This window comes from Emys orbicularis, chromosome 6 (genome assembly GCF_028017835.1).
Source record: "Emys orbicularis isolate rEmyOrb1 chromosome 6, rEmyOrb1.hap1, whole genome shotgun sequence".
Classification (NCBI taxonomy): domain Eukaryota; kingdom Metazoa; phylum Chordata; order Testudines; family Emydidae; genus Emys; species Emys orbicularis.
Genome location: NC_088688.1, coordinates 88375964 through 88403043, shown reverse-complemented (window position 1 = coordinate 88403043; position 27080 = coordinate 88375964). Strand labels below are relative to the sequence as shown.

General features: G+C 39.2%; 1 protein-coding gene across 1 annotated transcript in view; it reads left to right on the top strand.

Moving 5' to 3' along the window:
- The first annotated feature begins 991 nt into the window (after nucleotides 1-991).
- Nucleotides 992-27080, top strand: part of ERCC6L2 (ERCC excision repair 6 like 2) — a 61612-nt gene continuing 35523 nt past the window's right edge. The window contains exons 1-7 of the mRNA XM_065406381.1: nucleotides 992-1074; nucleotides 1789-1903; nucleotides 7451-7875; nucleotides 15664-15783; nucleotides 19144-19337; nucleotides 24136-24297; nucleotides 25751-25958. Coding sequence (XP_065262453.1) covers nucleotides 1885-1903; nucleotides 7451-7875; nucleotides 15664-15783; nucleotides 19144-19337; nucleotides 24136-24297; nucleotides 25751-25958 — 1128 coding nt within the window. The 5' untranslated portion in view covers nucleotides 992-1074; nucleotides 1789-1884. The remainder of the gene's footprint in view (nucleotides 1075-1788; nucleotides 1904-7450; nucleotides 7876-15663; nucleotides 15784-19143; nucleotides 19338-24135; nucleotides 24298-25750; nucleotides 25959-27080) is intronic.

The window sequence follows — 27080 nt, the reverse complement described above, 5'->3', positions numbered from 1 at the left end:
AGAGAGAGCAGAGCGCATACCTCGAGAATTGAAAACATCACGTTATTTGCTCCTGAAGCCAATAGCCCTTCTACTGCCGTTGCGGTGCCTTTAAGAGAAAATCCCGTAGAGCCTCCTCCACATCTCGCGATATTTGGCTGTAGAGCCTGCCCCCGGAGGCAAAGGCTGGAGTGGAGCAGTCGCAGCGCCCGGCGGGTGCAGCCCAGGCAAGGAGCAGGGAGGCGGGTGTCTGTGCCCCCGAGCTGGGAGAGGGGAGCTGACCGGGGTCCAGCCCCCCCCGACCAGAGCAGCCTCCCTCCCCGTCCTGTTCTCATGCAGCCCCCGCCGGGGAGCCCCTGCCCGTCCGCCACCCTCGGGGATCCCGCTGCGGGGACAAGGGGGTGGGGGGATTGCAACTGACCAGCGCCAGCCACACCCCTGCACGAGGGGTTTGCAAACGCTGCTCCTTGAACTATTCCCTCCTTATCAACACATTCCAACCAATCCTCCAGTTCCAGGGGTGTTTTAATATTCTCTGAAACACACTCATGGCAGGGAATATGTTATCTTCTCCGCCCCCTCTTTTGCAAGAAAGTGAGAGAGCTTTGGGGCTTAAGCAGAACGTCTCCATTTAGCTGTAAATGAAATCACGATGTACTTTGGAGGATTGGGGAGAGGACTGAGGAGGTGTTATGCTGTCAATGAACATTTTGTTACTTCCTAAACACGTCTGATTTCGTGATAAAGGGACAAGGGGAGGAGTGGGAAGAAGCGTGGGACTGGGTTCTTAACTAGGGGAAATACTGAAATAATTTAATAGAATACATTTATATATAATGTAATAAAAAATCCCAGTCCTGCATCATTTGTGCACCTGGAGTTGTGAGTGCACAAGGAGTGCAAGACTTAACCCCTAATGTGTGTATATGTTAAGGGAGATATTCCCAGGTCTGTTATATTGATTTCCCTTCAAATTTTAAATACAATTTTGACACAGGCTGTTTTATTTTCACCAGATTTTAATACTATCAACATTTTTTATTTTGAAACTGATCACACTACCTCAGTTAAATTTTAATGGAGGGCAAAGACAAGGTAAGTATTGGTTAATATGAAGAGATTACTTGTCCAGCTTTTTATTTATTTGGTTTTCTTCAATGTGTCTATTTGCTCTGTTTGTTCTCTGTAGTCTTTTTATTTTATCTTATGTTAAAATCTAGTTAAAACTTGGTATATGGTTTGTAAGAACAATTAGAGTTGAATTGGAAAGTTTTTATGTTTAATTCACAGTTTAATTCGCCTATTTGTCTGATAGTCTGTCCAGAAGAGGTGTGTGTGTACTCTGTCTGGTATTTATTAAAAAGTTGGAGCTCAAGTATATATTAAAAGATGATTGAAACGTTATATTGTGTAAGAAAAAAATCTGTGACGTACAAGAGTAGAGGTTTTTAGTAAATGATGTGCCCTGGTATTTGGTATTATATAGGAAAAGGTGATAAGAGATGATTGGTATGAACATTGTTGATCATTGGTAAGATGATTTAACTTATTGATGTTAAACTCTCTAAAAATCTAGCCAGTTACTCAGTATGTTCTAGCAGGGTAAAAATGCTTACCTGGTCAGTGGATGTCATAAGTCCACTTCAGCCCATGCATTTTGTTCACCGGGGCAGCTTATTAGGATCCAAAGCATAGGCCATTGAACATGTAGGGAGTAAGAACATCACAACAGGCTCTCTGAGTCCCATCTTGATTGGTGTTAACCTTCAAAGTTGAGTGATTGACTCCTTTTCCTTCTATCTCTGTTAGCATATGAAATGGGCTCACTGACTTCTCTTGTTATCGTGGCTGTCTGGATGTTCTAATTCATGGATGTCGCAAGTGCATATGTGGTTATAAATTGAAATGTGCGACGATATCAGAGGTAAGTTACTTATTGCCTTTCAAGGGTAGTTTGGATTAATAAATATCTGTACAATGCTTTGAAGATGTCTTGGCTCTCTATGAGCTAAGATCAAGTGTAATACTGTGTTAAGTAACAGGTACTGTAAGGGGTTGCATCAATGCTCTACTGGTATAGTAAAGTGGTACAACTCCCCAAGTATGGATGCAGCTAAATGGGTATAAAAGTGCTTATAATGGTATAGGTTATTCTCATACAGGAAAGGGATATGAGCACTTTGATATTGGTATAACTGTGCCCACTTGGGAAAGTACCAATATAACTTTTTTTTGGTTTAAAAAAAATAATCACACTCCTCCTGACAGAAATAGTTATACTGGTACATAAACTGTGTGTGGACCAGATTTGAGTGAATCTGCAATGATTGTTGCATTTTTTACGACACTGCCACCTTGGATTTTGTCAAGATGATGGCCTCATTGCCATTACTCTTGGCTTCCTATCCCCTTTCTTTATAATGTTTGTTTGCTTGTTTCATGTTAGATTTGAAGTTCTTTGTGGGAAGGACTGTATCTTCCAGAACATTGTTTTTCACAGCAGAGCATTGATCCGGACTAGGAATTGGATTGCTACCACAATATATATAATTAATATTACTACTAATAAAAAGTAATCCCTATTCTGTAGGCAGAATTTCTTCATTCACTCTTGACTACTGACAATCTTCTGGCTTTCCATTCTTTTCCTGTAACTGGAAAAAGTTGATTTGCTGGCTTAAAAGTAAGGGCTGTGTCATCTTAAATCACATTAACTGCAAATTTTTAGATTTATTTTTGTTACATGGTACACCTAAGATTACTGTAACTGAAAGATTACAGGATTTCACACACCCCTTTTTCAGTTTGTGGATTTTTAACAGCATGTTGTATATAGTGAGTTTCACTTCTTTGTTGGTTAGATTCACTTCTAATTTTGCACACTAGCATGAAGATTCATACATTTTTTGTGGGGGAGTTTACCTGCGTGCTCTTCCTTAGGTACTCCAAGCACATGTATGCAACAGTAATGATGAGACAAAGATTCTAATCTTTCAGAAATTAGATATATTCTTCTATGTTAATATTTTTCATGTAATTAAATAAACTTGTAATCTGTTTCTAATTAATACGTTTAAAAGAATTGTCCTGAAAATATATAGATCTCATAGGAGCCAGGGAAGAGAGCCAGGGAGTGTGGCTCGGAGAGTATTACCTCTCCCATGGATTCTTGCGTTGAACCCTAAGAGGGGACCAGTGGACAGGTTTCTCCTCTCCCTCAGGACCCCTTCATGGAGCCATTTAAGAGAGCGCAGAAGCAAATGGATGGGTGTTTTCATTTCTCTGGAACCTTTGCATTGGAATCACGATGAGGACAGGTGCCTAGGAAAATGCCTTCCTACTCCTCATTGCTGTACCTCACTGCCAGTCTCTACTTTTTGGGTGCTCCTTCCCCACAAATAGTTCAGGTGCCTGTCTCTGTTGCTGCTCATAGCAGTAGTAGAGTGAAATTTAACATTGTTGTCTACATCTGCATAGTAGCAATGAAACTAATCAGTCTTAATTTCACTGCTACTGTTTTGGAGAACTGTGAGCACCAGAGGCAGCTTATATTGCTGCACAATATTGTAAGTTGTGCAGGACTCAGTAATTTGCTTATGTTCTTGACCATGATATTGTTTCTCATGGCTTCTGCTGCAGTTTTGTAATACTGTGCAGATTTGTGCTTTAAAAAAAGTCATGTATGGCTGCTGGGCACTATTACGCCTAGGGACTTGTGATGTGTGGAATCCCATCACATTAGGCACATATAAGCTTACATGCATTTTGGATTCAGAGCAGCTGCAAGGAGGTGGAGATGGGAGAAGAGCCTTTTTGTTTGGAGGATGATCAAAATTTGTACCACGTTTCAACACATTTTGTACATAATGGATTTCCTTTGGCATCACAGCCATTTAGGAAAATCTTCTTTTTTTACAACAAAACAGGTTTTTGCTTTGAACCAAGAAATTCAGTGTTGATAAGTGCAAAGTAACGTGCATTGGAAAAAATAATCCCAGTTGTACATACAGAACGATGGGGTCTAAATTAGCTGTTACCACTCAAGAAAGAGATCTTGGAATCATCATAGAATCATAGAAATGTAGAACTGGAAGGGACCTCGAGAGGTCAAGTCCAGTCCCCTGAACTCAAGGCAGGACTACCTAATAGACCATTCCTGACAAGTGTTTGTCTGACCTGTTCTTAATAACCTCCAATGACGGAGATTCCACAACCTCCCTAGGAAATTTGTTACAGGGCTTAACTACCCTGACAGGAAACTTTTCCTGATGTCCAACCTAAACCTCCCTTGCTGCAATTTAAGCCCATTGCTTCATGTCCTATCCGCAGAGGTTAATGAGAACAATTTTTCTCCTTCCTCCTTCTAACAATATTTTATTGTGGGGGGAGGAATAGCTCAGTGGTTTGAGCATTGGCCTGCTAAACCCAGGGTTGTGAGTTCAATCCTTGAGGGGGCCACTTAGGGATCTGGGGCAAAATCAGTAGTTGGTCCTGCTAGTGAAGGCAGGGGGCTGGACTCGATGACCTTTCGGGGTCCCTTCCAGTTCTATGAGATAGGTATATCTCCATACGTTGTTATGTACTTGAAAACTGTTATGTCCCCCCTCAGTCATCTCTTCTCCAGACTAAACAAACCCATTTTTTTTTTTTCAATCTTTCCTAATAGGTCATGTTTTCTAGACCTTTAATAATTTTTGTTGCTCTTCTCTGGACTTTCTCCAATTTGTCCACATCATTCCTGAAATGTGGCACCCAGAACTTGACACATTACTCCAATTGAGGCCTTATCAGTGCGGAGTAGAGTGGAAGAATTATTTCTCGTGTCTTGCTTATAACACTCTTGTGATTGGCTGAACAAGAAGTAGGACTGAGTGGACTTGTAGGCTCTAAAATTTTACATTGTTTTGTTTTTAAGTGAAGTTATGTAACAAATCTACATTTGGAGATATCACTTTCACAATAAAGAGATTGCACTACAGTACTTGTATGAGGTGAATTGAAAAATATTTCTTTTGTTTATCATTTTTACAGTGCAAATATTTGTAATAAAAAATAAGTGAGCACTGTACACTTTGTATTCTGTTGTAATTGAAATCAATATATTTGAAAATGTAGAAATATTTAAATGGTATTCTATTTAACAATGCAATTAAAACAGTGATGAATTGTGATTATTTTTTTAATCTCGTGATTAATCACAATTTTTTTAATTGTTTGACAGCCATAATTAGAATGGAAGAAGTTACAGAGGAGGGCAACAAAAATGATTAGGGGTATGGAACAGCTTCCATGTAAGGAGAGACTAAAAAGACCAGGACTATTGATCTTAGAAAAGAGACAGCGAAAGGGGGATATGCTAGAGGTCTATAAAGTTGTGAATAGTATGGAGAAAGTTAATAAAGAAGTGTTATTTACCTCTTTGCATAACACAAGAACTAGGGATCAACCGATTTAAATTATTAGGCAGCAGGTTTAAAACAAACCTGAGGAAATACTTCACACATCACACAGTCAACCTATGGAACTCATTGCCGGGTGATGTTGTGAAGGCCAAAAGTATAACTGGGTTCAAAAAAGTATTAGATAAGTTCGCAAAAAGAATAGGAGTACTTGTGGCACCTTAGAGACTAACAAATGCTCTAATAAATTTCAGAGTAGCAGCCGTGTTAGTCTGTATCCGCAAAAATAACAGGAGTACTTGTGGCACCTTAGAGACTAACAAATTTATTAGAGCATAAGCTTTCGTGGGCTACAACCCACTTCTTCGGATGCATATAGAGTCTATATGCATCCGAAGAAGTGGGTTGTAGCCCACGAAAGCTTATGCTCTAATAAATTTGTTAGTCTCTAAGGTGCCACAAGTACTCCTGTTATTTTTTCTAATAAATTTGTTAGTCTCTAAGGTGCCACAAGTACTCCTGTTCTTTTTGCGGATACAGACTAACACGGCTGCTACTCTGAAACCTTAGATAAGTTCGTGGGGGATAGATCCATCAATGGCCGTTAGCCAAGGTGTCCAGAGATGCAAGCTGTGTGCCAGGTGTCCCTAAACCTCCAACTGCCAGAAACTGGGACTGGATGACAGGGGATAGATCACTCAAAATTGCCCTGTTCTGTTCATTCCCTTGGAAGCCTTGGCCACTGTCGGAAGTATTCTGTCTTCCAACCCCTGAAATATATGGTCGGCTTATGAAAGGGTCATACAGTTTTTGCTGTTTTTACTTATCCATCTTGGAGGGTCGGCTTATAAACGAACGGGCTAATGAACGAGTATATACGGTAATTCTAGTGTGACTTTCATCCTAACCTCCTACCTTATGTTATATGTAAGGCCCTTCGTTATTGGTATTTACTGATTCTTTTTTTCTTCCCTCTGAAAAATTCCCAGGTTTTTGAAAAAAGCCAGTATATAGGATATTACAGGGGTGTGTGGGGGTCTCAACTGAATTTTGGCTTTTTTGGGACTTGGGAATTTTTCACAGGGCAAGTGGCCGAGGCTGCACTGAACAGCTGGCGGGGTCAGGAGGGTGCTTTCTTTGGCAAGGGTGTCAGTACTCATGTGGTGCAGCCTTCTGCTCGACTGATCTGGTCCTTCAGCATGGCACCATTCTGCTTCCTCTGTGCTCTGGGGGAGTGAGATGGGCAGGGAGCTGGCTCCAAGCAACTGAGACTGCCTGACCACTGCAGTGACAGGCCCGCAGGGAGCGGAACGCTGCACCCTGTGAGTACTGGCTCCTGCCAAACAGAGTCCTCTCCTTCAGTGTGAGAGTGGATGGGGCCACGTTGAAGGGCTTGGATCAGGAGGGGACAGTGTCCGCCATCAGAAGCAGGGGGGACTCTGTGCCAGAGGTCTTGGCTGTTGGGGCCAGGCTTCCTGCCCTCCTTGCTCCCCCACCGTGCAGCTGTAGCAGCCGGCCCCAGGACACAGAGCTCCATCCACTTCCCCTGCCAAACAGAGTCTGCGCAAGGGAAGCAGAGGGGGCCATGCTGAAGGGCCGGTGGGATCAGGAAGCCAGTATTCACGGATTGCAGCCTTTTGCTCCTCTGCTGATCACCTCTTCAGCACCCCCGTTGGCTGCCTCTGTGTCAGGGGCACAGAAAGAGAGGGTAGGGAGCAAGGTCCTGGCAGCCAAAACCTCCTGACCGCTGTAGGGTGTGGAAGGTTTCCTCAAGTGCTACATGGTGAGTTCTATCCCCATGAGTACTGGCCATCCCTCCCCAGCACTCCACTGCCCTTTGTTTTTGGTTTTTCCAGTTTTTCTCGCATTTGTAAAATTTTTAGAGAAAACCAGATAAATTCCCAGGAAACTTATATAAATAAAAACCAAAAATGAAGGGCCTTATTTATATGTATTTTCTCAGAACAGTGTTAATAAAATACTTTGAACAGTGTTAACAAAAGCATAACAAGCGTAGCACTTTTTTCACATAGTTTGCAACATCATCTTTTTTTGTGTGTTTTTGTTTTTAGACAGGTGGCATGCTGGAGAGAAGTGTCTTGCCCCATCTCCTGAAAGTGGGAAACTCTGTGAAGCCACAATAAAGTCAGTTGAAACAGACAAGAATGGGAAATCATTTGCAATTGTATCATTTTTGGGGTCTGAAGAAAAGAACATCATAATAACAAAACTCTGTAAAGCCAGAGCTGGTAAAGATCCCCGGAATAGCTTAATATTTGATGATGAAGATTTGGAAAAGCCTTATTTCCCTGACCAAAGGCTTCCATCTCCTGCAGTTGCTTTTGAGTTATCTGTAGATGGGGACTGTATCCCTTACACAATTAATAGGTATCTGCGTGATTATCAAAGGGATGGGGTTCAGTTTCTCTATGGACACTATGCTCGTAAAAGAGGATGTATTCTTGGAGATGACATGGGACTTGGAAAAACAATACAGGTATTTTGTCACCTTAAACTATTGGGTCAGATATGACTATGCTTTATGAAATAGATTACATATAAGGGTTAATGATTTTTAAAAGGCACCTATTTATGAAGTTATAATTGTATATCTAGCTAGAGTCCCAATGTTTGTCTTTATATTTTAGGTATTTGGAGAATTACTCTCAGTGCATCATAACAATGGTTATAAATGGGGCTTTACACTTTTGACATGCACAGAGTGGCTAAAGTTGTTTTCATTCATTGTCTAGACAGTAACAGTTTTGTGCTGCTCTTGAAAAGTACTTCAAGTATACTCCAAACTTTGGAGACCCTAGCCAGATTAATTTTGTAAGATCCAAGATGTTTCATTCCATTGTTGTCTCCCAGTCAGAAATGTAAGTGATTTAGGCTACTATTCTTATAAGTAAAGATGACCGCTAATGTTAATGCAAAAGATACACAGTATAGTAGCATTTTTTCTTATCTGTTTTGGATCGTCAAGGTTCAATGATTCAGTTGAAATTAGGACATTTTTAATATGGAAGTATCAGAGGGGTAGCCGTGTTAGTCTGAATCTGTAAAAAGCAACAGAGGGTCCTGTGGGTTCTGTTAGTCTTAAAGGTGCCACAGGACCCTCTGTTGCTTAATATGGAAGGAGGTTCTTACCCCTCCACTTCTTTTATTTATTTAGTTAGTGGGTTGAATCCTAAAGTATCTAATATATAATGCCCCCTTCTCTCCCCCTGCCGACTCCCCCATTGTCTAATTCCTGTCGGAGCCCCACTGATCCATCTACTCCAGTGTAAAATTCTCCCCATCCCCACTTCTGGGAATATTAACTGAGAATTTTCCTTAGTGTGAGACAATGCTAAAGTGAGTAACATAATAAACCTTTTCTCTTTAAAAAGGGAGAATAAACTAAGTGTACATTTGGCAAAGTGTCTCTCTTGGGGGAGTATTTATAGGTGTACCACACAATGTGTGTCTTCCTCTTGGTGCTGTAACATTCTCAGTTTGAATAAAACTGAACTGCTTCTGTTTGCATAATGCTGCACCTGATCATGCCTAGGTTTCTTGTTAGCATGTGGTTGAGAGCAAAGGAAACTAATCAGATGCACTCAAATACAGTAGATGTAGAAGTATTTTTGTATTCTAAACTGCAAGTATCTCATACAATCTAATAAAAAACATGTAGCCAAAGATATTTGGCAGTCAATTTCCATACCACTAATATTTAAATAACCATTTTGGGTTTCTGCAGTGTATCATATTTCAGTTGACTTGTGTCAACGTTATGTTGGTAACATTCTTTGACATTCTGCTCACTCTACAAATCCCTCTCAGAGGAGAAGGAATACAAGTAATAACACATGTTCACTATATTTATTGTGTTTGCTTTTAAAATATAAACTAAAAAGTTCTTAAACTTTTTTCTTAATCTTGATCAACCTGTTTAGCTAATGCTCTATAATACCATCTAAACTATGAAAAACCAATTCTAAAAGTGCAATGTCATTGATAATTATAATGAAAAGTACTTTCATCAAGCTGAATTTAAAATTTTACCTCCACATATAAATTGCGAGACTATCCCTTCAGATATACAAGGCATAGACTATTTTAGAGAGCAGGATTCCTAGAAGTTTGAATATCAAGCAGTTTGCCTGCAAGAATGGCGCACATAGATGATGCTGGGTGATAGTGAGTGGCGTGCTTCCTCTGCCGTATAACTATGGAATAATTAATTATTATGAAGGGATAGATGGGAGACAAGCAAGCTCAGCATGTTGCAACAACTGATTTTATGTAGTTGTTTGGAATTGCAGTGTGATAAACTTTCTAATTGCTACCCCAACTTTGAAGAAGAACGCATCATTAAAAGAGTATCTTATATATTCTCTCTCCCCTCTCCCCCCCCCTCCCCCCCAAAGTCAGTCTTTATACTCTGCACTTCGAGCTGCAGGAATGGGCAGTGAGGTGCATATGAAAGTACAAAAGAGGCAGGAGTCTCACTTATTTGTGTAGAAAACATTGCTGTATTGAAACAAGTATTATGTATATTCAGTTACTTTTAATTAACCACTTAACACATATCAGAAAACCTAATTTACAATGCTGTAAAAATCTCCTCCTCCTCATGCTTGTTTACATGCTGAGCTTCCCATCCCTGGCTCAAATTACAGTGTGATTCTGGAAGATGGCTGGGATGCCTTTAGGATATACTAATGCACAAAGTGAGTGAGATTCCTCCCCCCCCCCGCCCCCCCTCCAGTTCTGAAGACTTTTTTTTTTTTATTATAATGAGGAAATGTTCAAAAACACTAGTGCAAATGTTATAACCAAGTCTGATTTCCCCTTGCCCCTTCACATTGGCCAGTGGGAAATGTTATTGCACTGTTTCCCAGACCCTGGTATATAGTGTATATTGCTAACTGACAGTGTGTAAGGAAACAGCCTGTAAATGTTTCCTTGTCAGCATGGGGAAGATGCCTTTCCCAGAATGATAATTTGGTTTGTCATTTTGGGGATGAAATACCATTCTATCCTATGACCGATTCAGAGATTAGATTGCAGATTTTATTCTTTTGGGATTTCTTTGAGGCTTAATTTAAAGTTTGTTCCATAATGGATAACTTGGTTTTTGTAAATGATTTGTTAAACTTCTATTCAATACAGTTTATTTTAGCAACCCCCCACGGTGCTGCTATAGCTTAGAAACTCCTGACATTTTTAAAACGTCCCTTTTCAAAAAGTGTGTAATTCAGCCTAAAATCTCATTTTCAGTTGTAACATTGCATACAAATTCTCAAGATGACAATTCATTTCTCAACTAAATTTCGTTTAAATCAGTTGGGCTCAGTTTTATTTTCAAAGTCAGAGTTTGGATATGGAGTATTTTATTAACCCTAGGAAAATACTGTTGGTTTTTAATACCACAAGAACATGAAGGAGGCACTGTATGAGGTTAAATTAGGATATTAAAGCTCCAGTCCTGCAAACTATTCTGAATAGGTGAACCTCTGCTCTTACGTAGATCTTCACAGAAATCAATGGGGCTCTGGGCAGACCCCTGTTGAAGTCAATGGGACTCCATGGGTATAGAGGTCTGCCCATGTGCAGCAGTTTGCAGGATTTGGTTTTAGGAGTGTAATGTTTAAACCTGATGAAATCCTGAATTTCTGAACTACTGTTTAAACTCCTCCTTCCCCCTCCCCAAACATATTATTCTACATGGAGGCTGGTGTGTCTGATGTAAATTAAAGAAATTCATATTTCAGGCAGCCACTTCCTTAATCTATATGGCATGTAGAATTACCTTCTGTTACACCATAGTCACAGTGGGGTGGGTTATGGGCAAAGTGCAGCCTTAATTTTAAATTTCCTTACATTTGTCCATTTAATGTTAAAATAACATTGTTTTAACTAGGGCTGTCAAGGGATTAAAAAAATCAATCGCGATTAATCGTGCTGTTAAACAATAATAGAATATTATTTAAATATTTTTGAATGTTTTCTATGTTTTCAAATATACTGATTTCAGTTACAACACAGAATACAAGTGTACAGTGCTCATTTTTATATTTATTTTTACTACAAATATTTGCACTGTAAAAAACAAAAGAAATAGTATTTTTCAATTCACCTCATACAAGTACTGTAGTGTAATCTCTTTATCATGAAAGTTGAACTTACAAATGTAGAATTATGTACAAAAAAAAAACTGCACTCAAAAATAAAACAATAAGTCTACAAGTTTGTTTACATTTGCAGGTGATAATGCTGCCCGCTTCTTGTTTACAGTGTCACCTGAAAGTGAGAACAGGCGTTCTCATGGCACTGTTGTAGCTGGCGTTGCAAGGTATTTACGTGCCAGATGTGCTAAACATTCATATGTCCTTTCATGCTTCAACCACCATTCCAGAGGACATGCATCCATGCTGATGACAGGTTCTGCTCGATAACGATCCAAACCTGTGGCCTGATGCACGTTCATTTTCATCATCTGAGTCAGATGCCGCCAGCAGAAGGTTGATTTTCTTTTTTTGGTGATTTGGGTTCTATAGCTTCCGGATCAGTGTGTTGCTCTTTTAAGACTTCTGAAAGCATGCTTCACACTTTGTCCCTCTCAAATTTTGGAAGGCACTTCAGATTCTTAAACCTTGGGTCGAGTGCTGTAGCTATCTTTAGAAATCTCACATCGGTACCTTCTTTGTGTTTTGTCAAATTTGCAGTGAAAGTGTTCTTAAAATGGATATGTGCTGGGTCATCATGCGATACTGCTATAATATGAAATATATGGCAGAATATGGGTAAAACAGAGCAGGAGACATACTGTTTTTCCACCAAGGAGTTCCATCACAAATTTAATTAGTGCATTGTTTTTTAACGAGCATCATCAGCATGGAAGCATGTCCTCTGGAATGGTGGCCGAAGCATGAAGGGGCATATGAATATTTAGCATATCTGGCACGTAAATACCTTGCAATGCTGGCTACAAAAGTGCCACGTGAACGCCTGTTCTCGCTTTCAGGTGACATTGTAAATAAGAAGCTTGCAGCATTATCTCCCATAAATGTAAACAAACTTGTTTGTCTTAACGATTGGCTGAACAAGAAGTAGGACTGAGTGGACTTGTAGGCTCTAAAGTTACATTGTTTTGTTTTTAAGTGCAGTTATGTAACAAAAAAAAATCTACATTTGTAAATTGCACTTTCACGATAGAGATTGCACTACAGTACTTGTATGAGGTGAATTGAAAAATACTATTTCTTTTATCATTTTTACAGTGCAAATATTTGTAAACAAAAATAATATAACGTGAGCACTGTACACTTTGTATTCTGTATTGTAATTGAAATCCATATATTTGAAAATGTAGAAAAACATTGAACATATTTAATAAATTTCTATTGGTATTTTATTGTTTAGCAGTGTGATTAAAACTGCGATTAATAGCGATTAATTTTTTTTAGTTAATCGTGTGATTTAACTGCGATTAATCGACATCCCTAGTTTTAACTTATCTTAGTGGTGTCCCCAGATCTGAAGAAATAATTTTATTTACCGATTTTCTTTATGGAAGCAGGGGTGGTGCTGATGGATCATGGTGAGTAGTAGCAAGATCTCTATTCCTTTTCCAGCACACCTTGAAAAGAGGCTAAAAACAAAGTTAAAGGCCTGAGAGTGAATAAAGTTTGAAGTCTTTATTTTTTCCTAATTATTTCCTTAAACTTGTGACCACCTAAGTAGTTGTGCTGTAAAATAGTTATTAGAGAACATTCTGAGAAATGGCTGTGTCTGTTGTAGCAGGATGGATTTACAAAATAATTTATGTATGTTTATTTTACAGAGTTCAAACTATATTGTTTCTGGAGGTTCTGTCTCCCCTATCTATCTGTTATGAGGTGTCTCAGAGAAAAGTGAAATGTTTTTGGCTTCAGTTCCCCCTCCTTATGCTGCCTGTTCTCCAGTTTGCTTCCTGCTTCAGTTGAAGGAGCAACAGATTTCTCTGGCAGATTGTCCTTTTTCAGGCCTTTGCCACAGTTACCAAAATGTGAAAGTTTGATGGGGATAATTCTTCAAATAAATGAAGAGTCTGGAAACCACTAGAAGTTATTACTTTCTGGGGAATTTCAGTTTATGCTTGACAGGGTTAAAAAAAAAATTTACCACCACCATCACCACCAAAAACCTATTATTAAAATTCACTGATATGCGTACAAACTTCCAGAACCACCTTGCCCCCTCAGTTTATATGAAGAATTGTGCCTAAAATTTTATTGCCTCCTCTGGCCCCTATGGTAGCTTTCCATTCTCCTGCCCCACATGGTGGCTTCCCCCTCTTATGCCCCACCCACCTCTATCCTTTGCAGGTTTTTTTCCTGGCAGCTCAGCATTCCTTACTGTCTCTCCCTCCACCATTCCCTGTTGGCTACCTCCTTCTCTGTGGTGCTGACAGCTTTAGCTCTGTCCTGCTATGAACAGCTGTGAGGCAGCTGCAGAGGAAAGGGACGGGAGCTGGCTGCTGCTATGAGCAATAGAGGAACTGCCGAACTTCTAAAAGATGAACACTGCAGTGGCAGAGCAGCTGCTTCTTGCTGCTGCACAGTTCCTGGGACATCATACCTGGGTGATTTTTAAAAATGTGACTTGTGGCCAAACTGTGTCTGCCAATAGCTGTGCTTTTTGCCTTCTGTTTCTTCTGGATGACAACTGAAGTGTAGCCCAAAATAGCTCAGACTGTGAGCCTCTAACCTACTATAGAATGTTGCAGTGTATATACCCATATTGCCCCAAGCCACCCACATTCCAAGCTGACAGATAAGCTGAAGTCAGCAGAGAGTGCGTTGCAATTGGGGCTTAACAAGGTGACCTTGCTGTAGTTCAGCCCCTGAATCCAATGGAGAAAGCTAATCCTGGTGCTAGCCTCAGAGAATTGGAGGAGCAAGGACTGTATCCTGGGAAGCAGTGACTCTGAAAAAGACTTTGGGGCCATTTTGGATAATCAGTTGAATGTGAGCTGCCAGTGCAATGCTGGCCCAAAGAATTAATATGATACTTGGATGCATGAACAAGGAAATATCAAGTAGGAGTAGAGAGGTTATATTACCGCTGTATTTGACACTAGTGCAACTGCTACTGGAATACTATGTCCAATTCAGATGTTCACAATTCAAGAAGGATGATGCTAAATTGGAGAGGGCTCAGAGAAGAGCCACAAGAATGTTCAAAGTGGTTCTTAATATGTGGTCTGTGGACCTCTGGGGGTCAGTGGTCTATGTCTAAGAGGTCCGCGAAAGGTGGTTGTTAGCATAAACAGTGGTTTTCAACCTGTGGTGCATGGCCCCCTGGGGGACCGCAGACTATGTCTAAGATTTCCAAAGAGGTCCACACTTCCATTCAAAAAATTTTCAGGATCTGCGAATGAAAAAAGGTTGAAAACTGCTAGATTAAAAGATTTGAAAACATGCCTTTATATAGTGATTGAGCTCCTTGCGTCAGTCTATTCAGTTTAACAAAGAGAAGGTTAAGGGGTGACTTGATTGTAGTCTATAAGTACCTACATGGGGCCCCAAAATTTGATATTGGGCTCTTCAATCTAGCAGAGAAAGATATAACAAGATCCAGTGGCTGTAAGTTGAAGCTAGATAAAGGTAGGCTGGAAATAAGGTGCACATTTTTAACATTGAGGGTAATTAACCATTGGAACAATTTATCAAGTTGTGATGGATTCTTTGTCACTGGCAATTTTTAAATCAAGATTGAATGTTTTTCTAAAAGACATGCTCTAGTTTAATTCAGGAAAGTCCTATGGCCTGTGTATACAGGAGGTCAGACTAGCAGGTAATAGCGGTCTCTTCTGGCCTTATCTATGAAATATATAAGAAATACATATTAATAGGATTGGGTAACCATCACTTTAAAACCCTTCCCCAGAGGAAACTTTGGACTGAAGTTTCAGGTGGACTAACCACATCTGTGCTGCTTCTGTTTTCCCATTCAAGGACCCTATTTCCTCACTTCTTTGGAAAGTTCCTAGGCGTGCCCCTTCCATCATTTCTCCCTATCCTCCTGCACTACATCTTGTGTATTTTTCAGGGCACTGTTTTTTTTCTTCACTCATTAGCAAACATTCTAGCCCTGTAGGAGAGTTGAGCTCATATCTCAAGGATGAAGTCAGCAAAAGCTGAGGATGCTTAGCACTTCCAGGATCGTGCCCTGAATGTCTGCTGTCTGAAGGACATATTCATGTTTTGTTGCATTTTCTGCATATTCACTGTAAATTGCATTCTTTCTCTAGGTCATTTCATTTCTGGCTGCAGTACTATGCAAAAAGGGAACACGTGAAGATATTGAAAACAATATGCCAGAGTTTTTATTGAGGACCATGAAAAAAGAACCAACATATATCCCCAAAAAGGTACAGATTTTAATTGATAGAGACTTTTTTTATAACATAAAAGCTGATGTTGTGTTTTTTTAATAAAAGCTTACTTGCACTGCAAAAAATATGTTTGCGTATGCCAGGTTTTGGGGTGTTTGCATGTGGAAATACAGATGTTCATGGATTTTAGATAATGCAAGTCAACCTCCCGGTTTTTTAAAAACCGAGACAATGCAGTATGTAGGTCTAGCATTTATTTAACCAGGGCCGGCTTTAGGCCAATTCCCCCGAATCGAGCCCCGCGCCTAAGAGGGCCCCGCTCCCTAAAAAAGAGCACCTAATATAGGCGCCTTTTTAATTTTTTTACTCACCCGGTGGCGGTCTGGGTCTTCGGTGGCACGTCGGCGGTGGGTCCTTCACTCGCTCCGGGTCTTCAGCGGCATTTCGGCGGCGGGTCCTTCAGTGCCACGGAAGACCCGGAGCGAATGAAAGACCCGCCGCCGAAGACCCGGACCGCTGCCGGGTATTCGAATCGGGCCCTGCACTTACTAAAGCCAGCCCTGTATTTAACTATACCAAAATGTGAAAATTCAATAGGAAAATTCAGCAGGATGAAGCCAATGGTCTAAGTAGGTAGTGAAGCCATTGTTCGTGAAAGGAAAATTAAATGTTATTTGATTATGCTTTAATACATAGTATATTGCATACCGAAACTGTTAAAAAACATTATTTAAGTTGCAAAGTCAAGCACTCGAAAGTTAGGAAATGCTAGTGTAACCTTAACTCTTCCATGTGTGTCCTTTCTGTGCACTGAATTAGGCAAGTGTCCTATGGAAAACTGCATGTGATCATGTAATTAAGACCTATGAGCAATGGAAGCAAGAAAAGGAAAATGGTTCATATCAGGAGAACCGAGTGTAATTTCATGAGACAAAGAAAAAGTATTTCTCCAGCCTAAGGGCTTTCCCTCTGATGAATTTCAAAATCCTGCTACAAACGATGGAGGTTTTAGTGTGTCTCAAAAAAGACGGGAAGGATCTTTTATAATAGAAAGTGCTAGGCAACCTAAACGTAGGGATAGCTATTGGCTCCCTTTGTAATGACTTACAAGTTGATAGGTGTTTTGATGGCTCAAAATGACATTATTGTATCTGTGAAGTGTCCATAAGCTATAAAATGTTGAATGGTAGACAGATGATGATTTTAGAAGTGAGGCTATATGATTTCCTGTATAATCTGTTATAATGTTAGGAAATGGATAAATTATCTAAAAGTTTATTTTAAATGTAAGACGCACCTTCGTATGCCTACATTGAAAGACCCAGGTGATTTTCATTTGATTGAGGTGATTGAGTTGCAGGAACCATCTTAAACCTTTAAACCTTTTATTTAAATTCTTAACACTTACATATTTTTAATGGTTGGTTTGTGGATCCATCTTCTTTTCAGGATTAAATCAGCTGCAACTTAATATCGTTGATTTAATGGGCCCCATGTTTTAAGACTGCACCAGCAAGTTTGCCACTGTTTTAAAGTAATGGCACGTATAATGATAATTTATATATTATCCTGTAGCAGGTGTCTTTTGATATTTTATTTGTATCAATGTGTATGGAACCAACATAATGAGTAGAATTTGGATAATATTTTCAGTTTCACAGTTCATAAGTTGAGGGAGTAGAGAACTTCTAAGACACATAACTAACATTATAAGTTACACCTGTCCATGATATAGCTGAAGAGATGTTCAACTAAGTAAAATTACTTTTGAATTGCCTCTTTTAGTCTTACTTTAATTCTTATTTGATGATTTTTGCCACAATGAATTTGTATATTGCTTAAAAATCGGTGTTTTGGAAACCTATTGTATGCAGTAGTTTAGACAAGGTGGATTTCAAGAAACTTTCCTTTGTGGTTCAATTCCCTGAAAAGAAAGAGAGAAAAAAATGATGACAAAAGTTTCAATGGTATACAATATGCAAGTAACCCTTATTTCTCTTTTGGGTGGTGTAAACAAGTAATAAGTATTGTTGCTTGAAATAGGATTCTGAGATACATACTTTTATTCGTAAAGTTCTGATTAGTTCCTTTACCCAAAGTAATGTGCTAAATGGAAGCTTTTCAATATCTTGCCCATGAGTTGGTCCCACAATCCTTTGAATGAGCATTTGTAATGGGACCAGGATTATAAAAGATTTTGGTATTATTAATAATACTTAATATTTATATAGTGCTTTTTATCTGTGTATTTTAAACGAGTTCTCAAATGTGGTTAATTTAGTATTATTCGCATTGTACAGATGAGAGAAAACTGAGGCACAGAAGTTAAGTGACTTTCCAAGGTGTGTCAACCAGGAATAGAACCTAGTGTCCTGTTTCCCAGTCCTGTGTCCTATTCAATGGCATGTACCAATTAGCAGTCATATGTTTCTTTTTATGAAAGCCATGTAAACATACTAATACAAACGCTTACTAAATACAAAACAGTAGAGGTAAATTTGAAATACTTTATTAAACAAAAATTCACAATTGAATCCAGAGAATATCTATTGTATTGGAATATATGCATAGAACTAAAATACATGTTGTAAAAAGGTTGAAATCAGCTAACTATATCTACCATGAACAATTTTAGTGTTTTGCAATTTTCTGGCAAGGGTTAATATCGCTAATACCTAAAATACATTTTATAAAACAAATAAAATGTGAATCAATATTGGCCTTTTGAGGCTAGTTGTAGCAAATATAGTTAATGGAATAATTATATAATTCAGTTGCAGGTGTCTTTTGGAAGACAAAAAATCTGTTTTCTATTCTTTGCTCTGCCATTAACTAGCTTTCTGACATCGAACAAGTTACTGAATCACTCTGTGACTCTGTTTTCCCATCTGTAAAACATTTTGTGATCTGTGGATGCAAATTCTATAGAAGTAGAAAGTGATGGTTTGTGTTTTCTCCATCAGTCTACAGTCATAATTTTTCTACATTTCTTGCATTTCATCAGTTTTATTCTCACTGTCCATATGAAGTAGATTTTTTTTTTTTAAGCTTTACAGTATAACTTGAGTAACTACCATTATTGCTTTGAAGGAGTACTCCTTCTGGACACCATTTTACTATATGTTTCCTCTGATGATAACACACTGTAAATAAACTCAGATTGTTTTACTTTTATGAGTTTGTCCTCTAATCTTCTTTCCAGATTCTTCTCTTCTCTATTCAGTTCATATAACTGTAAGCAAATAATAGATATCATTCATGGAAAATGATTAAATAAAATTCAAACTTTTAAATACTAAAACAATGCTCATTATTTTGACTTTTGCATGACAGCTCTCGATACAATGTTTTTGACATGGGTTCTGCAGCAGTATAATGACAGCTGTTTGTTTTTAGACTTTCCTAATAGTGGCCCCTCTTTCTGTGCTTTATAACTGGAAGGATGAGTTGGACACTTGGGGCTATTTCAGGGTCGCTATTTTACATGGCAGTAGAAAGGACAATGAACTGAGTCGTATCAAGCAGGGAAAATATGAGATTGCTCTAACAACATATGAGACGCTTCGCCTATGTTTGGATGAACTTAACAGGTAATGTAACATTTTCTAACTTTCATTTGTGCAAACACTTCTTTTTGTAACTGTCTATTGTGTTTTGGTTTTAAATTTTTTTTGACAACTATTTAAATCCTGTGAATCTAACTCAGGGGACGGCAACCTTTCAGAAGTGGTGTGCCGAGTCTTCATTTATTCACTCTAATTTAAGGTTTTGCGTGCCAGTAATACATTTTAACGTTTTTAGAAGGTCTCTTTCTATAAGTCTATAATATATAACTAAACTATTGTTGTATGTAAAGTAAATAAGGTTTTTAAAATGTTTAAGAAGCTTCATTTAAAATTAAATTAAAATGCAGAGCCCCCCAGACCGGTGGCCAGGACCTGGGCAGTGTGAGTGCCACTGAAAATCAGCTTGTGTGCCGCCTTTTGGCACGCGTGCCATAGGTTGCCTACCTCTGATCTAACTCCTTACTGGGAGGTGGAATGAAGAGATACAGTATATCTATATCCAGTGAACTTGCCAAACAGAATCTCTCTTTCTAAAGGGTAACCCCCAAGAAGGTAGTTCTTGAAATGATAGCTGTATTAAATGTTGAAATGTCAGGCAAACTAGTCTCTGTTTCTCCCATTCTGCCCCCCACAATGACCACTAAAATATATGGGATGGCAGAGGCTTGATACCCTGAGAATCCCTGCCCTAGTCACATTTTTTCATGTGTATATAATAAGATTCCAGGATTGTCACTTTGAAGCATAAGATTTGTATAGAATCAATGTGAAGTGATGGAAACAGCTTCAAGCATGGTTGTGAACTCTTTTTGTTCAGAATATCACAAGGTTGAATCATCAGCATGATTTGCAGTCTGTTGCAGTCCAGTTTTTAAGTTTTCAGCCATTTTGACTATGAATTACACCCATGTGGTGTACAGCCAAAGTCAGGCAAAGAGTCCTAGGCCATTGCCATATCAGAGTTAATATCTACACCTAATTAGCTTGCAACAATTTTATTGGTTGTATGAGGGAGACTGGCCAGATGGTTAATTACTGGGTCCAACTGCTGCAGTTCTTCAAAACCACTAACATAACCCTGCCCATAGAGTAACCCCAAACACACTCAGCCCCCACCGCAGCACATATCCCTCACTTGCCACCTGCACAAAGCTCCCATCACCACACAACCCACATGCAAATCAACAAAAATCTCCCAGTACTACACACACATTTCCGCCAATCTCACTCATATTCCCTGTGAGAACCAGGTGGAATGTTGGGAGTCCAAAGGTTCTGTGGTGGTTGGAATATGACAGTTGATCAGAGGAGGTGGGAGTGACAGCTGTGTGGGGTAACAAAAAGATGGTGGTGCCTCCCAACAGGGAGCAGCTCTGGGCACAAACTTTGGGGAAAATGTATTTTTTTAAGTTCTCAGCCATTTTGACTTTACAAATTGCACAACGCAAAATACCCAAACATAATACCCTCACACAAATTAACTCAACTAGCCGTCATTCACCACCCATACAGCTCAACACAGTCTCCCAGTGCACACCCCCTAGACACAACTCAGCACAAATCTCCCAGAACACACAATAACCCCAAACACAGATAGCTCCTCACCGCAGCATTCGTCATTCGCACAAATCAACACAAGATTTCCCAGCACAGTGCACATACTCTCCCACCCCCATACTTGCCATAAACTTGAATGGCAAAGCTGCGGGTCATCACTAGTAATACAATATGCATCTAGGTTACATATCCCTGTTGCATGACAGAGGTCAGTATCCACTGTTAGTGGACCATGCTTTAATTGTCTCATAGACAACCCACCCTCTCATCTGTGATCCCACAGACAGCCTCACTGCCCATTCATGGTCATATAATATTTTTGTAGCAACTACAGCAGTTGACTACATGGAAAAGTAATGATAGAAAATTATTTAATATTTATTTATTTAGCTGTCTTTCAATGCAGTTTAGCATAGAACTCTCCATAGCGCCCTCACCCCCCAACAAGTCCTCACAATAGATGAACTTCTGGTGTACAGTGCAAATAGTTGACACAGTGCAGTGCTTTTTGCCAGGTTGTGTTGGTCCCTCAATTCAGGAAACTTTAAGTAAGAGATATATTGTAATATTTATGTTTCTTAATACCCCAAAGGACTTTATAGAATTTGAGGTCTTCCTGCTTTCCAATTTGTCTCTGCTGTAGTTCATGACCTTGAGTACAATCAATCGAGCAAGTCAGCATTGACTGTTTAAATACTAGAGAACTCACAGTACAAACTTGCTGACAGCTTGACATGGTCTTGTAGTTTAAACAGCTGGGTTCACCTTCAGGACTTGATAACAATTTAGATTGAATCATAGCTGAAGAGATCCCTATAGCTATCTCTGTTAACCTAGTCTTGTTTAAAAATACTGTGGTTTGGAGTAGAGATGTGAGAATCTGTGTGAGAGGGAGAAGTAATCCCTATACTCAAATCTCTTCATGCATGAGCATAAGGAATGATTAGTTGAAATTACTTGGTTACTTTCAAATATGCTTGTTCCTGTTCCTACTTTGCATCTAGCCATGGTTTTATCTCTCTTATGTTCTCTTGAGAGGATCTGACTTTTCTTACAGTAGATTTTTGAAATGTAGGAGATTGACATGGGCTACTTGATTCAGAGTATTTCAGTAGTACTGAATGAAGGTTCAGTCTTAAAAATAAGTTAATCTAAAATAGGGCTTTTTTAAAACAGGGGGAAAAAACGTGATACTTTAAAATATGCCTGCCCCTACTTGCAGCTGCTTGATTGTATTAAAGGAGCATCAAACTTGAAGTGAATGTATTTTGAAATTGCTCAAAATATCATTATTTCAGAACTAATCTTCTACCTGGTTTATAAATTTGAATTTAAATAAATCTCTGTGGGGGCTGGATGACTCAGGATTAGTAATGTGATATGAATCATTTCACCTTTAGGTCATGGGGTTTTATTGTGTTCCAGACTGATAGTGACCAAAAGTTGTTACCATGCAATGGCTGCTGATCAAATTACTTTTGTAATAGTTGTCCATAATTCCCTTGCTGCTAGATATGCAGCTTTCCCTTCCACATCCCTCCAACCCCTTAACCAGTCCCCCCGATATCATTGGCAGTAGAGATACCAAAGAAAATGAACAATCCTGTCATCCCTACGGTCATATTTCAGACTCACTGATAAGGATGTTTTCCCTACTGCTGCTACCCATGCTGTACCTGTTATGTGGGGGAAATGGAAGATTTCAGTTAACAGGATTCTCAATCTGCTACCTTTTTATAATTGTTAAATTCACTTTTAAAAAAATCTTTAAAAAGTGGAGTTAGTGGTATTAAAAGCTGCTGGGTTAATAGCCCTGGAGACAGTCAGTCTTTCTCTTTCACAGAATTAGTATAGCGTGACTGGCAATAGTTCATATTTTTGGCCACAAAGTCTTGTCAATATGCTAAATTAATTTTTTAAAAGATAAGTCTAATCATAGGAAAGGCAGTAGCCTATAAAAGCAATGCTATAGTTAGGGCCTTACCAAGTTCACGGTCCATTTTGGTCAATTTCATGGACATAGGATTTTAAAAATAATAAATTTCATGATTTCAGCTATTTAAATCTGAAACTTCATGGTGTTATAATTGTAGGCGTCCTGACCCAAAAAGGAATTTTGTGTGTGTGTGTGTGTGTGTGTGTGTGTGTGTGTGTGTGTGTGTGTGTGTGTGTGAGAAAGGGGGGGAGAGTTGCAGGGCTGGGCAGCTGGAAAGCAGCGGCTGCCGGCCGGGAGCCCAGCTCTGAAGGCAGAGCCGCCGCCAGCAACAGCACAGAAGTAAGGGTTCAATGGTATGGTATTGCCACCCTTACTTCTGCACTGCTGCAGCTGGGCGCCTGGCCAACAGCTTACACTCTCTGACCGCGCAGTTCTGAAGACAGCACAGAAATAAGGGCGGCAATACCGCAACCCCCTCTAAAATAACCTTGACCCCCCCTGCAACACCCTTTTGGGTCAGGACCCCCGGTTTAAGAAACGCTGACCTCCCCCGTGAAATCTGTATAGTATAGGGTAAAAACAAACAAAAGACCAGATTTCACAGTGGGAGACCAGATTTCACAGTCCAACACGTGATTTTTCATGGCCATGAGTTTGGTTCGGCCCTAGCTATAGTGGGTGGCTCAGCTAGCTGCCGGGTTGGAACCAGCATAATTTCTAGTTGTAGCAAAGTAAAAATAAACTACATGTGAATAACAGATGGATGAACGTAATCAAATTCTCCTCGTGCAAGCTTAAAAAACTTGATTAGTACAATTTTCTGATGCTTATTTTTCATTGCACAGTTGATTTAATGCTCAAGAAAGGGAGCTAGATTCCTCTTAAACTACAGTTTAAGGGACACTGCCATGTTGAAAACTGAGGATTTTTTTTTTTAAAGAGAATTTTAAAAATCTCTACACCTAAGTCCCATTGTATGTGATGGTAAAACCAAATGTTTCTGTCTCCTGAAACATTATTTCTCTTGCATTTATCTGTGTGAAGGATCTGAACAAATGGACTATAGTGAAACTGAGTACACACAACAGGATGTAAAATGCATAAAGTTAGCTGAAAAAATAGGTGATATGTTTTTTCAGTTACAATAATATTAAGTGTTACTTGTTACATTTGGACTTGTCTTTGAATTTTTTTAAAGTTGATGGCATTTCTTTTAAGTCACTTGTTTTTAGTCAACAATTGTGAGGAAGCACAGCTAATTCTAAGTACATGTTTGTGAGATAATGCAAGTGACCGCTACATGAAACTGTATTTCCTGTTGATCCACAGCCTAGAATGGTCAGCTGTCATTGTAGATGAAGCACACAGAATCAAGAATCCAAAGGCTCAAATAACCCAAACTATGAAGGCTTTAAAATGCAATGTTCGTATAGGTCTTACTGGAACCATTCTTCAGAACAACATGAAAGAACTATGGTGCGTCGTGGACTGGTAAGTAAGAAGTTAACTTTTTAATTGAGACTTATCCAGAGAAGTGACAGGGTGGTGATGTATGGAGCTCAGCAATGTCCAGAAACAGGGCCATAGTGGGAATCCCATCACACTTTTGCCTTGTGTCACATGAAGTACATGTGGTTTCCCACCAGGGCACTGCCCCCAAACTGTTGGAATAACCCATCTTTTACATTAGTCTTGGATAGCTTGTATCTGGTCCTCCTTGTCCCCTCACTCTTTTGGATACTGGTAAGCAGGGGAGGAGTTCTTTTCTCTTACTGTTACCCCTCCTAACTTCTTTCCAATGGTCCTTTCTTTCTTTCCCTGGCCTGTGGTGCCCCCACTCCACCCCACACATAACAGGATAAGAATAATTATTTAGCTCCTAGTCTCAGGCACTCTGCTCCCTGCTTTGTCTAAAGTGCACAACTCACATTCATGTAGCTAGGAGTGTTGTGTGTCCTCATGATGATTAATTATACACCTCTACCCCGATATAACACGAATTTGGATATAACGTGGTAAAGCAGTGCTCCAGGGGGCAGGGCTGCACACTCCGGCGGATCAAAGCAAATTCAATATAACGCGGTTTCACCTATAACGCGGTAAGATTTTTTGGCTCCCGAGGACAGCGTTCTATCGGGGTAGAGGTGTATATTCATATTTCAGTAGTGCCCACAATGTGCTAGGTGTTGTGCAATATATAGGAAGGGACAGTCCCTGCCCCAAAGAGGAAAAAAGACCCCAGCTGAGGGAATAGAAAGTGCAAACAAAGTAATCTTTTATTAGTTACAATTTTAAAAATCTTAAATACGGAGCAATTGTGGGCTGAGTTGAAATGTCAGGAAGGGGATGAGTTAGTAGCAAAGCTTAATGTAAAATTCAAGCAACTAAAACATTGAGATGGTGTTAGACTGGATTACCCAATAGGGAGTATTGCTCAGGAAATGCCTAATGAGTTTAATAATTACTGTTGTTTTCTTTAGATTCAGATTCATTAAACTATTTGATATCTGTATGACCGGATGGAATTAAAGCAGAAAGAATCAAAGTCAACATTTTCAAACCTGGGTGCCTAAACTTCAGGCACCTAAATCCTTAAATAAGCTCCTAAATAATAGTGACCTGATTCATAACACCTGTCAGCATCCATTGGACCTGCAGATACTGAGCTCCTTTGAAGATTGAGTCATTATTACTGAAGAGCCTGTATAGGGATTTAGGTGCCTAAATTTAGGCTGACGGTGAGTATATGGAAAGGCTGACTGTCTGGAAGTAGAATGATACATTTCTATTATATACAGGAATCTTATTTATTCATTTCACTGCTGATGATTGATTTAAGATCTGTCACTTTTAGTCAGGAATATTTCATATGCTTTTAGTCAATGGAAGAGGATATTCTGCATTGGTGTTCAGCAAATGACTGCTGCTGTTTTATTTCTTTTAGGGCTATACCCGGACTTTTGGGTAGCAGAACACATTTCAAGAAGGAATTTTCTGATCCAGTGGAGCATGGCCAGAGGCACACCGCAACTAAGAGAGAGCTAGCAACAGGTCGAAAGGCCATGCAGAAGCTAGCAAGAAAAATGTCTGGCTGGTTCCTGAGACGTACTAAGGCTTTTATTAGTGATCAGTTGCCAAAGAAGGAAGACAGAGTAAGAGTGACTATTTTTACAAAATACTAATAAATATATCATATTCTGGTTGCTATCATATATATCATAGTGTTGTTTTGTATAGTGTATCTAGTAGTTCATGGTTCTGTGGTCAGATTTTTCAAGAGTTCAGAGGTTCAGGGCTGTGAGCAAAAATGCACATGCAATAGCACACTTAATGTGTTCACATAATTACTATGATTGCATGTTCGGATTGAGTTATTTGAGTATGGAAATGCCCAGCAGGGCATTTGACTGACCATTAACACGTCCAGATGCTTAATTTATATTCACAGTTGTAATTATTTGTCTAATATCAGCTACACATTTCTGTGTGCAGCCTTGATCCTATGCAGGATGTGAAGTCTGATAATATATAAATTAAGACTTGTTAAAAGACAATTACTCTCAATCCTCCCCTTTTTTGGTATTCATTTTAATAGAATACTTGAAAATGGTTTTTATTTTTTTTTTAAGTTAATTGTGTCCAATTGTGGCTGTTTCTTTAGTGCTGGCATAAACATAATTTAAGAATTCATACTTTTTTTCTTTAATCATCATGACTAGGATGTTTTGATGAATATGAGAATTTATCTAGCCGGCAAGCACAAATACATTTAATAAATTAAACACATTAGCTTGCAGCTGTTTTTCTAGATTTTGTTTTGCCCTTCATACAGAGCCTGTAATAATGTCATCCAAACTGTGTCTTCTAAAGGAAAGATTAACACAAATGTCAGTCAGATGCTTTTCTAAATCTAGCAGGTTTTATTTCTTTTCATTCTCTTGTTAATGTGAGTATATGTTCAAGTTACTGTTGTATTATTATAGCACAGCATGGTGCTGTTGCTATGTGGGTGGCCTAGGTTCAGAAGTGATCTTGGGATTTTGTGTCTCCTGCTGGTTAAGACCAAAGATGTCATGGAGATGCCACCCATGGTCTTTGGGAGGAGGGATAAGAGTTTTGGACACACCACTGTACAGATCCCCCTTCTCTCTCTCTCTCTCTCTCTCTCTCTCTCTCTCTCTCTCTCTCTCTCTCTCTCTCTCTATTCCTGTGACTCTCGGTATCAATGGCTTCCTTAGATTTGACTGTGTTTTATCTTCCCTGACAGTAGAAGT